General features: G+C 35.1%; 1 protein-coding gene across 1 annotated transcript; it reads left to right on the forward strand.

Annotated features, from left to right (window-relative positions):
• Nucleotides 1-11,332: 11,332 nt before the first annotated feature.
• LOC121378012 (hsp70-Hsp90 organizing protein-like) lies at nt 11,333-16,222 on the forward strand. The gene is made up of 3 exons (XM_041506109.1): nt 11,333-11,404; nt 12,272-12,330; nt 15,951-16,222. The coding sequence occupies exons 2-3, from the start codon at nt 12,324-12,326 to the stop codon at nt 16,220-16,222; spliced, it is 279 nt and encodes a 92-aa protein (XP_041362043.1). The 5' UTR covers nt 11,333-11,404; nt 12,272-12,323.
• Nucleotides 16,223-16,426: the final 204 nt, after the last annotated feature.

A 16,426-nucleotide genomic window follows, 5' to 3' on the forward strand; every position in this document is an offset into this window, starting at 1 on the left:
CAGTTGTAGCATATCGATCCAAATCAAACTACCACAATTAAAATTTACAGGTAAAGCTTTTTCCAAAACAAAAAAGGGTCTCTGTAATATGTGGTGGAGAGTTTTCAAAGAAGATTAAAAATGGAGGGAAAATATGATCATTCGCAGAAAACGAAAATGAAAGAAAGCGGACCCGTTTTATTGAATGACGACTTAATTTAGTAAAACTGTCATCATCGAGATGTTGTAGATATCGTTTTGTAAGTGTCAGAATTAATGGATGAGTGTTAATTTTAATATATAAACCTATGGCTTACATACTTGTGACTGATCTGTGATCAATAAATTCGCACATCCGGACCAACAGCAGGGTTTAGTGATCGAGAGTGGGGCACAATTGCCTTGGTGGTTTAGATTACAACTAATGTTCGTTTATTAACTTTGATGTATTAAGCGATTACTATACAATAGACGGTATTCCCATGGTGAACTAGTATTCACAGAAATCTGGTGTAAAATTTGATGAGTCATGACCATGAATGCCTGATGATGATGTGATGATGACGGACACATGATGTTCACTTTTAAGTGGGACATATTTATTTTCACAGATCTTGTTCACAGGAAAGACTTCCGTATTTTCACCCCTACTGGGGTATTGAATTAACCATATCAACTACGTTAAACACTACAAACGACGTAGTGCTAGGCCTGGATTCGAACTCCAGACCATCTGGACTGTAGACTGTAGTCGAGTACTCCAACCATTCGACCATGCAGTGGATCAACAAGTGAAACTGCATTTTAATACTTATAAATCTCATAGGGCAGGTCTGGCCATATCCTAAAATTTTCAATTGCCCACCGGGTAAGTAACTCAAATTTCACTTGCCACAAAAAAATTAACTCGTCCCAAAACATAAGCAGTTTAAATAAAAATTAAACTGTATGTTTCAAACAATTTCACATCAAACAAAGCACTTGTAAGCCCTGTATTACTAAATATGTTTATTTCCTTTAATTTGTGAATGTAAAAAAACAAAACAAAATTGCTATGGGCATGAAGTAAAACTGAAAATGAGATTATGATTTTTTAAAAACATAAAAAATCATCATCGAAAATTTGCTACTTTGGTTAATGATTTCAGTCAATAAAATTATTATTATTTTTGTTTTTTTGTTGTTTTTTTGTTTATTGGTTGTTGTTTTTTTGGGGGGTGGGGTTCTGAGTTGTTTTTTTTGAGAAGGGAGTTCATAACGGACAAGTTTAAATATTAAAAAAGTATTGATCCCATTACAAAATTTCATGTACGCACACCTACTCACTGTTTCTTAACATTTAGTCAATTAAATGTTAATTGCTTGTATATTTAATACATCAATTTAATTGGGAAACAAATGTTTAATGTGAAAACTTGCAGATGGACAACCTAATTTCATAATACGAAACGCTACTACATTAGTGAAAAACCGACCGTGCTGTGGGAATTCCCTGACCTCGTTTTACATCACCAGCGGTTGCAAAGCAAAGTACTGGTAGGCATTAGAACTGACAGAGTAGGAGTTGGGGGTTTATCGAGAGCTAGACATTCAGTAATGGAGGCATGCGGGGTTGGGGCTCTATGGGCCGGAGTCTGTTACCACAGAAGTCACAGTTGAAGTGTGCAATGTAGTCCACTTGTAATGCATATAGTTGGTGAAATTGTTGGCCCAAGAATAGAACAAGTATGACTCAGTGGTTTTTTTCGTTAAATTTTTTTTTTCTTCCGTTTTATGTTTTTGTAAATTCCGTTTCAGACTACAACATGTAATTAACAATTGAACTAACACAAGTTGTGACAAATTATAGGGTCAAAAAATTGACTGGTGTCGCTATATGTCATTAAATCAAAGTAAGCCAACATATTAGTAACGAAAAATCACATCAGGAGCAAAGGCTACAGTTATAATAACTACATAAAGCATGATTGTCCATTTAAGTGCACTGCATTATTCAATGGGGCTTAGGGTTCACAAAATGTAAACATTTATTTTATAATCTCTTTGACAGTCTAACGTCTGCAAATTGAAGTATGCACATAACAGCGGAGATAAAGTAACATTGCAACGTTCAGCTGTTTTGTGCTAAACGTTTGCAAACATATTTTGACTGGTGGTTCCCGAAATGGTCATTCGGTTTAATGTGTAGTGTAAAAATCTGTCTTCCAAGACAAGTGTTAGCGACAAACCGCTGGCTAAACTTACTCATGGAAAGAAAAACAAAACCCTGTCCCATCTGCACAGGCGCAACAGACTAAGCAGTAAACCAGCCCCAATTTCAGCCAGCAAACATTTCGCCAACGTTTGCGAAGTGTTTGATTGGTTTCCAATGTGACCATTTGGTTTAGAGCTTGCCAATGGTACTGCGCATGGGTCAATCGTTAGTTTTACAGCGTGTTGCAATAGTATTAATTTTTTCAACTTCGCGGAAAATCGTAATTCCGTTTCCAAATGTAAATTCCGTTTCACAATGGGAATTCCGTCCATTTTTCGCAATCGTGGAAAATCACTGGGTCTAGCACTGTGCTCATGAATCAAAACAAAAATTAATATATTTTTAAAACAAAGGCAATGAGCAGTAATGGACGCTGTATTCGTGGGAAACTTAAAGTTTTCCTGAAGAAATTAACCCATAGAAGCCGAGCTATACATTCAAACAAGCACCAAGAAAATATGAACTGGAGTCTGAGCAACTGTAGCGAAAATAGACGTCGGAAATGAGCGTAGTAAACGTTGCATGCGACACCTTGTTTTGCAACCACTGCATCACACGTGTGTTGCGCGAGCTCACATAGATAAAGCGAAAACTAACTTTACAGAGTCCACTTAAAGCAATTTTAGTAACGTAATGTTCTAAACAGGTTTTTTTCGATTCTTCAACGTTTTCAGCGATTTACTTCACGGACACCGACATAAAATACCATGATTTACGAATAAATGCCTAATTTCTTAAATGCCTTCAAAATAGGGGCGCTTATTCAAAGACATGGGCCTACTTCCGGTTAAATACGGTACTCAATATAATAATCAGACTTGCTGCAGACTACAGAATTACAAAAATTGCAAGTGTACAAAAGAGTTAAAACAGGCACTTTTTATTTGGAAATTTTGGTTGCCCAGTGGACGACTGAATTGTAAAGTTTGCTCGTCCAAGCAACTTTTTACTCGTCTAGAGCAAGCGGACGAGTACTTTTGGCCAGCCCTGTAGGGTGTATTTTGACAGAATGAGCCGAATGTTTACGGAATAAAACAATGATTTAGTCCCATAATGCCTCATTCTGTCTTCTGTGATATATTTCTTCCAAAAGCACCATTGTGGAGAAAATTTTACACAGAATAGTCAAAATGTCTAATTTTTCAAAGGCAAAACAGCGATATTGGATTACGAAATATAAACATTATGTTGGTTTTATAGAACAAATTGTTTTAAAAGGTATTGTACAGGCATCGAAATAAGCATTGTGTCTGGTAACCCATTTACAGGTTACCACAAAATATAGTCTGGTAACCTATAGGTTTCCACAACTATATGAAAGTTAGAATTGAATTCCTGTTACTACTACGCGGTTGTTCTGAAATTGTAACGGTGCACGCGAACCTCGGTACGAGAAACGAAATCCGGAAGTAAATTTATCTAGTGGGATAAACGCGGATTGCCAAAATTTGCTTTGCAATTGCACAAGTGCGCAAGAACATCGGTGCAATTTTGTACGAGAAAATAAAACGCGGACATAAATTCATCTAGTGGACACTGCTTAAACGCGGAGTGACTTGCGCGCAAACATCGATGCAATTCCTGACGAGAAATTAAAATGCAGAAGTCCTGCATGCATTGCCTGGTTTACATTCGGAAACGAAACTACCGTTCGTTGAAATTTTTGGTAACCTCCCGGTAACCTGAACGACCGTTCTCGACTTATTTCGATGCCTGATTGTATATGAGTATTGCTGACCCTAACCTAAAACTAATTCTAACAAATATTTCTTTAAAATTGTTAGGGGGAGGAATAAGGATGACTTGCCTGTTCACATTTAGAGTAAAATATCCATATCATTAATTAAATTTGGATTAAATTAGTATTAGCCTGAGTACTCTGACATTTGAGAGTTTAACGGACATTATGATCGCTCTCTCAGCCAGAGATAGCTCTGTAGAGAAAACATAGAATGTCTGCCTACGGTTAGCAAAGATTTCTGCTCTAATGTAACAATAATCCTATGTTTGACACTAAAATACCTTTACATTTATCATTTTCGAGTTCACTGATAACAATATTTCACATAGTAACCACTAATGCACACACTACATGAAGAAACCAGGGTTGAAAACCATGGTCACCAGCAGGGCCAGTTGAAGAGAAATCTTACTGGCCCTTCTCAAATTCAACTAGCTCTCTAATTATCACATTGAAATTTGACTGTTCGTATACATGTTAAACCCATACCAACTCAAATAAAAAAAAATTGATAAAAGAAATCCAGTATAAATAGAAATGTTTCTTTATTAATTACCATTAAATTATACAGATTAAATCTAATTTTTTTTACAGGGGTGAAGATGAAATGCTAGAACAGCCAAGTTATGTAGCTTGACTTGTATTGTCTCTGAAGTAAAACAATAATGCAGTACAAAGAGAATAAAAGTAGAACTGTGTGTGCTGTAGCAGACCTTGTCTTTTAAGGTGTGCAGGTGTGATTACGCTCGTACAGCCCACGTAATTTCAATCTGCCGAGTGTGAAAAATAACACGTGACACTTAACAAACGGCGCACATAAAATAATTTTGTATATTGTTTGCCACTATTTACCTTATGTAGCTGATAGAAAGATCTGTTTAATAATACGAGAACGGCAGCGTCTTTGCAAGATTTTAATATATGACTGGTACTTATCTTTGCTATACAAATTAAAAAACACTGGTTTAATAGACATCTTCAAAGACGTACCAATCCGATCAAAACTTCTTTGCCTTCTTTAATTTATTCTTAATTAGAAACAGGCCACTTTTGTACGGTCACAATGTAAGATCACAATTGTTATGTCTGATAAAGATAACTCAGTTATACTGTTCATATAGTTATGACAAAAAGAGAAAACAGATTGAACTAAATAGTGGCTTCTGTAGTCTACACAAATGAACACTTTACGAAAATCAGCGATGTCAGTAAAATTGTCTTGATTAGTTCATAACTGTTAGCCTACAAAGCTTACGTGAGGTCCCAAAAATGGCGATCGTGTAATTTTATACTTTGTTTTTTTTTAAAAAGAAATGCAATTTAGATGGAATAATAAAAAGAAGGAAAAGAAATGATAATAGGTATGTAGGAATAAGCCTAGGTATTTTATTTTTACGTCTATTATTTTTCTTTTTTATCTTTAAAAAAAAAATCAAATAAAACTTCATTTAAATATTTGTATTTCAGCCAGAGGTTAATGAATTTGCATGTTATTTATATATGTATATATTTACACCCTATAGTAACAGTAATCAATGATCATTGCCAGCTATTTAATTTTTGTGACTGGAACATGATTTGATGCACAGTATTCTGTGGCATATTGACCAATCGGGGTCAGATTATTTTTACTCTTGGAATTCTGCATGCGCTCACTCTGGTCTACTTGACAACTGGTGTCTAAAATTATGAGGGTTTTTTTTTATTATCTTTATTATGGCATCCCAAGTTTGAAATAAAATCCTTTGTAATCACAGATTTTGTCAGAGTTTGTATATTTTTATCAACAACATTGGGGCCATTCTAGATCAATGATGTAACACTGACTTGACAGATGTCAGAGCCGTTCGTAACTTGTAGTGGTAGGTCAAATGACGTGTGACAAAATGTTGAGGGAGGGAGACTGGTTGCATAATTGTGAAATTAAAAATGTCACTTAATTGTAGGCATATGTTTCACAAGTTATTTAAAAAATGTTTTAATAATATAAGTCAGTAGTGCACACCTGAGATGCTTGGGTCGTAGTTCATGAACCACCTCCTCGGAAACAGTGGGTTTTTCCAGTGTTCGAGATTAACAGTATTCCAATATCCCAGGGATACCAGAATTTAATTTTGGATACTAGACTTCAATAACCCAGTATCCCACCGGGATACCATATAATGTTGTTGGGTTTTTTAAATACACGTTTTTATTTTTCGCTGAAACAATGAAAGTCGTCATTTACTGGTGAAGTTAAGTAACAGTATTTTCGAGCTTGTACCCAGTCTAATGCTATGCCATAACAATACTACACTGGGGCAATAGCGGCATAGCTATAGACTGAATACTGCTACGTCGCTACTGTTTTTGTAGGATGTTTCCTCCCTTCAAATTTTACTTGAGATATTGATTCCACATCTGCAGAAAATTGATATAGGTAGGTTATCATTAGTAATGTCAGAAACACTTATAAATTACTGCTAAATATTAATTTATGTCAGTATTACTCAAAAATAGATGCAGCAAATATTTTTGCCGATTCTGTTTGATTGCGAATTTCACAAATTCCGCGATGGCAATTGCGGCTTTGCAATAGACTGGGAACGAGAACAGTGTCTTCCAAGTTTGTTAGATGTTATTTATGAATTTCCTTTAAGTGGGATATTAAATTCTCAGGTGGGATACCAGATTTTGAAATGTTAGTATCCACCTGGGATACTGCCCAAATTTTTAAATCTCGAACACTGTTTTCCCATCCCAACTATCCTAATCATGTTCATTGTACATAATAATGAAATTCAAGACAAGTTGATTCCTATATATGTTTAGCTGCACATTCATCAAACCTCCATCTAACACTGATAAGGTATGTATATATAATTGTGTGCATCAAATTATCTGAATAGTACATATTTTATTGTAATTAAAAAAACATTATCAGCATCAGTGTATGTCATAATTATATTTCTATAATACTACTCCTGAAAAAAGTCAGACTACACTAATGAACCAAACAACATAAAATTAGAAGAAAACATTGATTTATTGGTTCATTTTTGCACCAATTACTTCATAAATTAATGATGCTTGGTTTTCACTCGCCTTAGCATTTTGATGAGTGCGATTTTTCACTCGCCTTTGTTTTTCAAAAGCCAAGGACTGCTGTAGTATATAACCTAGTCTAGGGATGGCAGTCCTCTTTATGGTGGTGCAAGACAGATGAACTAAACTGGCGATGCAAGAGGGGTAAAATATCCAGTAAAGGATTTCCTCGGGAGTGGCTGTCCTATAGACGAAGCACGCACATGTGGGAGCTTAATTTGGATATTGTAAATGCTGCAGTAGTAGGCTACTAATCAAATAAATATCGAAAGAAAAATAAATCTCTTAAAAAAAATAACAAAAACATTTCACCAAAATATACGATGTACTTTGTTATTATACAAAGCTTCTAGAATTTTTTATAAAATCCACTAGACATGGTATCAGTGATTTAAAAAATGTACTAGCCACGATTAAAAATTCACTAGCCCTACTTTACTTTAATACATTTTAACTAAATATTAGTAATAATCAGATATGTTACCTAAAGAGGGATATAGAGCTTAAAAAAAATTAACATATGGGGGCTGGAGTGGGGACAGGATATTCATATTTACAAAATATGTAACATTTGATAAACAAAAATTCACTAGCCATCGGGCATAGCACTAGTAGTGATTATCTAGCCCAACATTGAGTATCACTAGCAATGTTGATTGATGTGGGAGTGGGGCTACCATAATCTAGAAGCTCTGTAATTATATTACAAAGCGTAAAAACTTATTTATTGTTTATTACAGTAATATTTGGACGGTTATGCCAACATGTAAATCTTGGTGTCACTGTAGATTAATCTGTTCTTATTTCATGCAAATCGCGTAAACTTAAAACAATACCAACAACGACAATCAGTTAACTGATCTTTGGAATAAGCCCTGTAGTAATGGACAATTTTATTGTTATTTTTTATATGTGTGCATGCACTCACATTACTGTGAGTTAAAACTACAAGATAGATTTTGATTTTTTTTCCAGAAGCTAATTAAATATGATTCCTTTTTACCATAACATTGAACAACAATTGTCAAATAGTAGCTTTACTAGATACTTATGACGTATCCAGTCCATTCCAATAAGCCGACGACTTCCAGATTTAAAAAATATATGCAGTGTCTTCAATACGTTTTGAGCACTATTTTCAGAAAGACCCAGCCCAAATCCACAGAAGACTAGCGTTGTAAAAATATAGATCATGTTCTATGTCTTCTGCTGCTAAATCTGTAGTTTGTGCCAACACAATTGTTTTTGTCAATGTGTTTTGTCACATTCGATTCAGTTTCAGTGTCTTTCTTTTTCAACTGGTACCTTACTCGCCAGACCCTAAAATCAATGGTCGCCCAACGGACTACCTTTATAAAATTATTAGTTGCCCTTAGCCAATAAAGGTTGCCATGGGCGATCCTGCAACTGCTAATATTCAACCCAGAGAAATGTGTCAGCACCTACATATTTAACTGGAACATTATTTGATATCTCTGGCTGAGTGAGCGATCATAATCGTTGAAATGTCTGTCTAGCTCTCGGACGGTAGATTACTTTGGCTAATTTAGTATGTGACATACAAGTATACACACAAAACTATGTACATGTAAGTAGATTATGTAATCAGTTCAGTTTTTGCAAATGTTCTAATTGCTCTTATTAAAGTGGCATATTCTAAAAAAAATATTTTATATTGTACCTTGCTTTACAAACTTCATAATCCATAAACTGTCCTTGCTCATTCAGTAAATATTGTATAAAAATTATGCCTTTTTCAATATAGTCTTTGTACAATATGGGTTTATCATCTTTAATTACCATATATGACTATTATGCAAAATATTTGTACTCAATATTTCATCATTATTTTCCCAAGTCTGTTTTTGTTGTATCTTTAACCAACTGTGTAATACATTTTTCCAAAACAGATTTTAAATTAGTTTTTGTTTTTTCTGAAGGAAATAATCTTTGCAATTCAACATAATTTCTGTCTTTAAAGGTAGCGTCAACTCAAACAAGAGCCTTATGTGTTGGAAAGATACATACCCGGACCACCAACACATACTGACACTTTAGCACATGAAAAACACGTAATTTTAGAGTTAATAAAAAACCATGATTATTCCTGCTAACTGGGGGCAGCCATTTTGTTTCGTTTTTGTGACGTCCGGTGGGATAGCTTGGGACGAAGTGACGTGAGCTCCTGACCATCTCCTGTATGTACAGTGTAAAGAAAAGCAGTAATTTTCGACAAGGCACTTCTCTTTGATCAACCTGACTTGTAAAACAGCATAAATGACGTAAATAATATAATAAACTATTTAACTAAATATATTTCAAGTTGCATTAACGGAACAAAATGGGGTTATAGTATTTTTCTCTGTTTAATAATCCAAAGGAAAAATGTACACTATTAGGCCTATTGATATGTACAGCAAAAACGAGCAAAAACGACAACCCACAATACCCAAGTGATAATTTTGTTTTCTTTGGGACTACGTAATTGGTCAGTTCTGTGGTTTTAGATGGAATAGTCTACTTAATCAATAGTTTTACAGAACTATTTACACTAATAAACCATGTCCATTACAATTTTAGGGGCGACAGGTAATATTCCACAATACCGGTATGTATTTTTGTGTCTAGACAGCATCAATTGGCTCGTCTGGTTACCAATCAAATACACACCTGCCAATCAGGAATCACAGGTAGAAGCAACTAACAGTATATACCAATTAACTAAGAAAACACTCCGTGTATCATTTCAGTACGTAGGTTAATGCATGGGCAAAACATTGTTAATTGTTTCGACTTGTTGTGTAGCCACTTTGACAATGGTATTTTAGTTTGTATTGAAAAATAATATATATAGTGCTGGATATACTTATTGCTGGCTTACTGGGATGTGTATTATTACAAAACATTGCAATGTATGACTATTTATCATCCCGCAAAAACCAGGTAGATTGTGTTTCTCTAGTTCTAAGGCTCATTCCTGATGTTACGCATTAAGTATTATGTAACCACCAGCTCGCCAGAGGGCGTACTCACTGAGATGGTATAAAATGGCTGCGCCTGTTATATATAATAGCCGTCACATTTAACCGTTTTATTAATTAACTGTACGATTATACGTGTTGATATTAAGCAATAATGTGCATTATATATCGTTGAATATGCATACCAGGCCAAATGCCTTAATTGTCCTCTCCTTTAATCCTGTTATTGTTGGAATAAAGTTTTCCATTTTGAATTTGAAGTAAAAAGTCTTTATCCAAGAGACATTTAATGAATCATAAAATGTGAAAAATGTAACATTTTAATGGATCCATTTTTATACTCTTGTTCCAATACTTCTCGTTTAATCCTTTCTGGTTTGTTCTGCCATATAAAAGTATACAACATTGTATTTATTTGTTTTGCTATTACTTCGGATGGATTTGGTAAGGAAATAAGTAAATCGATTATTTTTGGTACTATTAAAGTTTTAACAACAACAATTCAACCCAAAACGGTCAACTTTCTTGATGACCATTGTTTTATTAATTTTTTTCATTTAAAGTAGTTTTTGTTGAAAATTATTTGCACTAATTTGTTCAATATTAATAATAAATTGTACACCTAATAGATTAAAATTTGTATCACCTCAAGTTAGTTTCCATTTTGAATGATTAAATACAACGTATCTCTTTGGAAAACTTTCTGCTACCAATCCAAATAATTTTAGTTTTTGAATAGTTAATTTTCAAACCAGAAACATTAGCATACTGGTCTAATATTCTTAAAGAGGGGAAGAGATTTGGGAGATCCATCCAAAATGAAGGTGGTATCATCTGCAAACAGATATTATGTATTCTTCACCTACTGTATGTTAATACTAAATTTAATTTCTAGTATCGTAACACACATTATAAAATTATAGGGGGGAGAGTGATGATTTTTAAATTCTGTCATGTCAAACGTAATATTTTATTTCAACTTTATTTTCGTGCTTATATCCAATTGAGGTTCAAGCACGCTGTCCTAAACACACACCTCCGCTATCTGGGATGTCTGTCTAGGACAGTGGGTTAGTTGTTAGTGCTTAGTGAGAGAAAAGATGGTGTAGTGGTATTACACCTACCCATTGAATCGTTAAAACTCTCACTGGGTTGGTGCCAGTACCGGGCTTCGAACCCAGTACCTACCACCGAGGCCGGTAAACGTAATAATGGTGTGTAACCCAAGTCTTACAGAGTTACGTCCCTTTAATATCTCGTTAAACTGAAAGTAGAGCTACTTGGAAGTGAACCGGAACAGCTGTGTTGTCATTTTCTAAGAAGAAAAAAAGCCAATCAGCAGATAATGACATCAGATTTATACAGGTAGACATACAGTATTGAAATAACCACAACAGATAGGTAGGATGTTTGCAGTAAAATAACACAGTATTGTCAGTTGTAAAATAATTAGATGTGGGTGGGGAGGCGTTCTGTGAAAATATTACTTCCAGGTAGGGTGCATATTTATTACCAGTCTATACCAGATGTTTAGGTGTCATGAAATATTTAGAGAGGAGTGTTTGGGTATTAAAAGGGATACAGGATCTTAAGTGTCAAGTAAATTATAAAATTGAAACAAAAACATTTAAAAATATTTCAACATTTTGTTTGGAACATCAAAATGTGCATATATTTACACTGTAAGTTACAGCTAAATAACTAGTTATCAAGATAACTGTTTTGGGTGCACTATTTTTATTGTGATTCCCAATATATTGAGAATAACTAGTTAATGACGTAGGATATCGGCTTTATCCTGTGAAGGTGTAAATCAACTAACTTACAAGGCCTCCCGCAAATACAGATTTGAGACCTGGTACTTTTTACAAACGATGCTCATTATCTATTTAAAAATAGCATTCATAATGTGGGTGGTTTTTTTGTTTGTTTTTAAAGTAACTCCTCAATTCTCCACTCCACTAATTTTGTGATTTGTGTTTATTTTATTCAGCCATGTTGTTGAGTTCAGCTTCTTGTTAAAGACGTCAGGCTTCACATTTTATTACAACCGTTCCATTTTTGTTTGTATAAATTATAACAACAAATATTAAGCCCTGTTCTGGACACCATAGTTGAAATGTGTCCAGGACTGTATGCTTGAACCTTAATCAGATATAAACATGAAACAAAATTAAAATGAAATGAAATATGGGGTGATGATAGCTTGTTTTTCTTGTTTGTTCCATTTAGGTAAAGTCAGGCCGGTTATTGGCGTAAGCTAACATTGGCATTTCCCTTCAACATGGATCGTAAGTTTACTGTTTTATATACTTTTTCATGTTATCCTCTGCTTTTCATTTTGATCTTAACCTTCTGTTCCTGAATTGTCGTTTCCAGGGCTCACCCTGTCTATGGCCAAATTAACCAATTGCTAATTTTTATATACTGACATCCAAAAGAAAATATACCCCCCAAAAAGTATTTCAATTCCTTTATAATTTGGATTATGGAAATGAAATGGTGGTTAAAAATGTCGCCTAAGTACAGCCAAATGTATCCAATTACCTAAAGCCGGTGAAAGTGTCAGTTTTTATTTTAAAAAACATGCATATTGCTATAACGACATCTGCACCCATATAATGAAATGCATGTGCTAAACTGGTATAAAAATCTCTTGAAACTGCACGTTAGTAACACAGTACCCGAAAGCACACATGAAATGCCTCATTTGTCAGCAGCACAGAGAGAGAGAGAGCCATTGGTATGGCCCAGCTGGGAGCCACGCATGACCACATTGCAAGAACATTCGCTTGTACCCGTGCTACCATAACCAGGTTGATGGAACATTTTCAGCAGACAGGGCAGACAACTGACAGGGCTAGGAGTGGAAGACCGCATGTGACCACGCCCATTCAAGACCGTTACTTGCGCATTCTCCATCTCCAAAATCTCTTCTTCCCCGTGACTACATCGACATCAATGGCATCGTGTTAGTCGACAGAGTGTCAAGACGATTACGGGAACATGGTATTCGGGCCAGGAGGCATCGCTGTTGGCAAGTGCGAGACTGGCGACAAGTTGTATTCAGTGATGAGAGCAGATTTTGCCTGTTTAGAGCTGATGTCAACAGCGTGTATACATGGAAACAATTATCAAGTGAGCGCTTGACGTGAATTTTGACATTATTACTTATTACTATAATTACCTACTATAACTTTTCTTTTTAACATTCTTTCTTTCTAAACTTATATATTAAAAAAAAGAGGAGGAGAGAGGTAGAGAAGAGAAAAAAGAAAAAAGAAGAAAAAAAAAGAGGAAAATGTTGAGAAAAAAAAAGAGTAGAAAAAACAACAAAAACACAAAAACAAAAACAGTGTGTATACAGACATCAAGGAGAACGTGTAGTGCAGAACTGTGTCCAGGAAGTACAAGTGTTTGGAGGAGGTGGTGTCATGGTCTGGGAAGGAATCTGTGGGGACTTGAAAACGAGGCTTGTAACCTTAATGCACAGATGTATCGAGATGAAGTTTTGCGACCTGTTCTGTTGCCATTTATTCATCAGCAGCCACGCGGTATACTCTTCCAGCATGACAAAGCTAGACCCCATTCTGCAAGGATAACACAGGACTTCCTCAACAAAATGAACATTCATGTTTTGCCATGGCCTGCATGTTCTCCTGATATGAACCCCATCGAACATTTGTAGGATCATCTTGACAAACAAATCAGAAGACGACCAGTACTACCAGCCAGCCATCAGGACATGAAGAGAGCTTTAATTGACGAATGGCAACAGATTCCCACTGACGTCATCCGGCGCTTGACGTCATCAATGCAGCAATGTGTTGTGGCATGCACTGATGCACAAGGTGGACATACTCACTATTAATCCAATGTTTACTGACTTTGCAGACACTTGTAGATTTGCTGGTGTTATTGTTTGTTGACAGTAACACCCACAAATCTAAAAACTCCATATGCTTATCTCCTAAATGATATTTTCAGGAGATAAGCATATGGAGTTTTGTAGATTTGCTGGTGTTATTGTTTATTGACAGTAACACCCACAAATCTAAAAACTCCATATGCTTATCTCCTAAATGATATTTTCAGGAGATAAGCATATGGAGTTTTGTAGATTTGCTGGTGTTATTGTTTGTTGGCAGTAACACCCACAAATCTAAAAACTCCATATGCTTATCTCCTAAATGATATTTTCAGGAGATAAGCATATGGAGTTTTGTAGATTTGCTGGTGTTATTGTTTGTTGACAGTAACACCCACAAATCTAAAAAAACTCCATATGCTTATCTCCTAAATGATATTTTCAGGAGATAAGCATATGGAGTTTTGTAGATTTGCTGGTGTTATTGTTTGTTGACAGTAACACCCACAAATCTAAAAACTCCATATGCTTATCTCCTAAATGATATTTTCAGGAGATAAGCATATGGAGTTTTGTAGATTTGCTGGTGTTATTGTTTCTTGACAGTAACACCCACAAATCTAAAAACTCCATATGCTTATCTCCTAAATGATTTTCAAGGAAATACTCTAAATATTTGAATTGTCTAAAACACAGTTTGTTCCAGTGTGAACTCTGTCCATACTGGAATGACTTTCAGAACATTTGACTAAAGTGGTTATGTCATTTTGACCACATACCGGGTATAAATTAGCTACATGTAACATGTTCAACAAACATTTTAATACATAATCTATGATAATGTTGCTGGTATATATAATGTTCAGTTCTAACATTAAATAAACTTTAATTTAATTTTTTTGATTCGCAAAATGCTGATTTATTAAAAATAGTTTACCTATTAAAATTTATATTCTATTGGTAAATAGATTGTTTTTGTCATATTTGTTTTCGAATTTTAAATACAGTCAAACCTGTTTTAGCGGCCACCTGTAATCAGCGATCACCGTCCGTTAGAGACCACTTTATTCCTACTAAACACATTTCAATGTAAATACACTCATAATAAGTGGTCACTCTTCTAATGTGGCCAGCAGAACCTAAACTGGGTTCCAACTAACTAAAATATCTGTGTTAAGTGGCCACAGTAAATATCTACTGTTCTGTAACCAAATGAGCAATCTTTACACCGCCACAGATACTGGTACCCACTTGTGACATCTCCACCGTGCCACATCTTCCTTACCAATTCATGTACGATCATCACACAGGGGTGTAGAAATGAAAAATATTTCACTAGCCCGCCAGACCAGAACCAACTAAAATTTACTAGGCTGCCAGACTTTCTATTAGTCTGTCAGCCTATAGAATACTAGTACATTACTGCTTAACAATATAATATACTGTGACAAAAATATTAAGGACACTTGGTAAGTGATCAACATCATGTAGCAATTAAATTAGTCAGTAAGAAAAAGACAGATCGCCCGTCGGACTGGTAGTTGCATTTTTTAACTCGTCTGTCACAATTTTTACTCGAACTTGGCGACCGGGTGAGTACTTTCTGCAGCCCTGTCACATCTGGTACGCTTATTCTTGTTGCATGTACATGTATAAATACTGATGTTTGGGCAAGTGCCCAACTGTTAGTTAAATCAGTGGTGTTCTGCCACATCGTTTGACTTCTACCTGAGAGTGGGAGTGGTAGAGTGCTTACCTAATATGGGCCCATTGGACTATTTCTCGTTTCAGCCAGTGCACCACGACTGTAATATTAAAGGAAGTGATATGTTCTGTTCTGTCTGTGGGATGGTGCATATAAAATATCCCTTGCTACTAATGGGGAAAGTTTAGCTGGTTTCCTCTCCAAGACTATATGACAAAATTACTAATAAATCAATGTGCTCTAGTGGTGTTGTTAAACAAAACATACGTAAACTTTTTAACTTTCTACTAGCTGTTTTATGTCAGAATGTTACTGATTTTAAGATGTTCCTTTTTCAGCAATTGGATCCATGATGTTAACCCTTCAGGGTGCAAAGGCAGATGGAGAGAAGTTACTAAAACAGAACCGATATGAAGAAGCACTGGGTTGCTATAATGTGGCACTCCAGATTGCAATGCAGCTTGGAATACGGGAAGATGAGGTTGCCAAGATTTTCAGCAATCGTTCGTTGGTCTTTGCTAAACTTGGGTCAGCATTAAATGCTTTAAGTGATGCTGAACAGTGCATTGGTCTCAATCCTAAATGGTGGAAGGTTGGACATTTTTTATAAGATATAGTCCATTTGTGTCAAAAGAGGACCAATGGATGTAAATATATTCTGAATGATGCTTAAACTCATAATATAAAAACATATTATTAAGTTTTAAACCCATACCAACTTTCATAAAAAAAAATACAAAACATTTCTATGTAAATAAAAAAAACAATCTTAACAAATTACCATTTTACCAAATGTCTAATACAATGGGTGAAG

The sequence above is a fragment of the Gigantopelta aegis genome, chromosome 7 (genome assembly GCF_016097555.1).
Source record: "Gigantopelta aegis isolate Gae_Host chromosome 7, Gae_host_genome, whole genome shotgun sequence".
Taxonomy (NCBI): domain Eukaryota; kingdom Metazoa; phylum Mollusca; class Gastropoda; order Neomphalida; family Peltospiridae; genus Gigantopelta; species Gigantopelta aegis.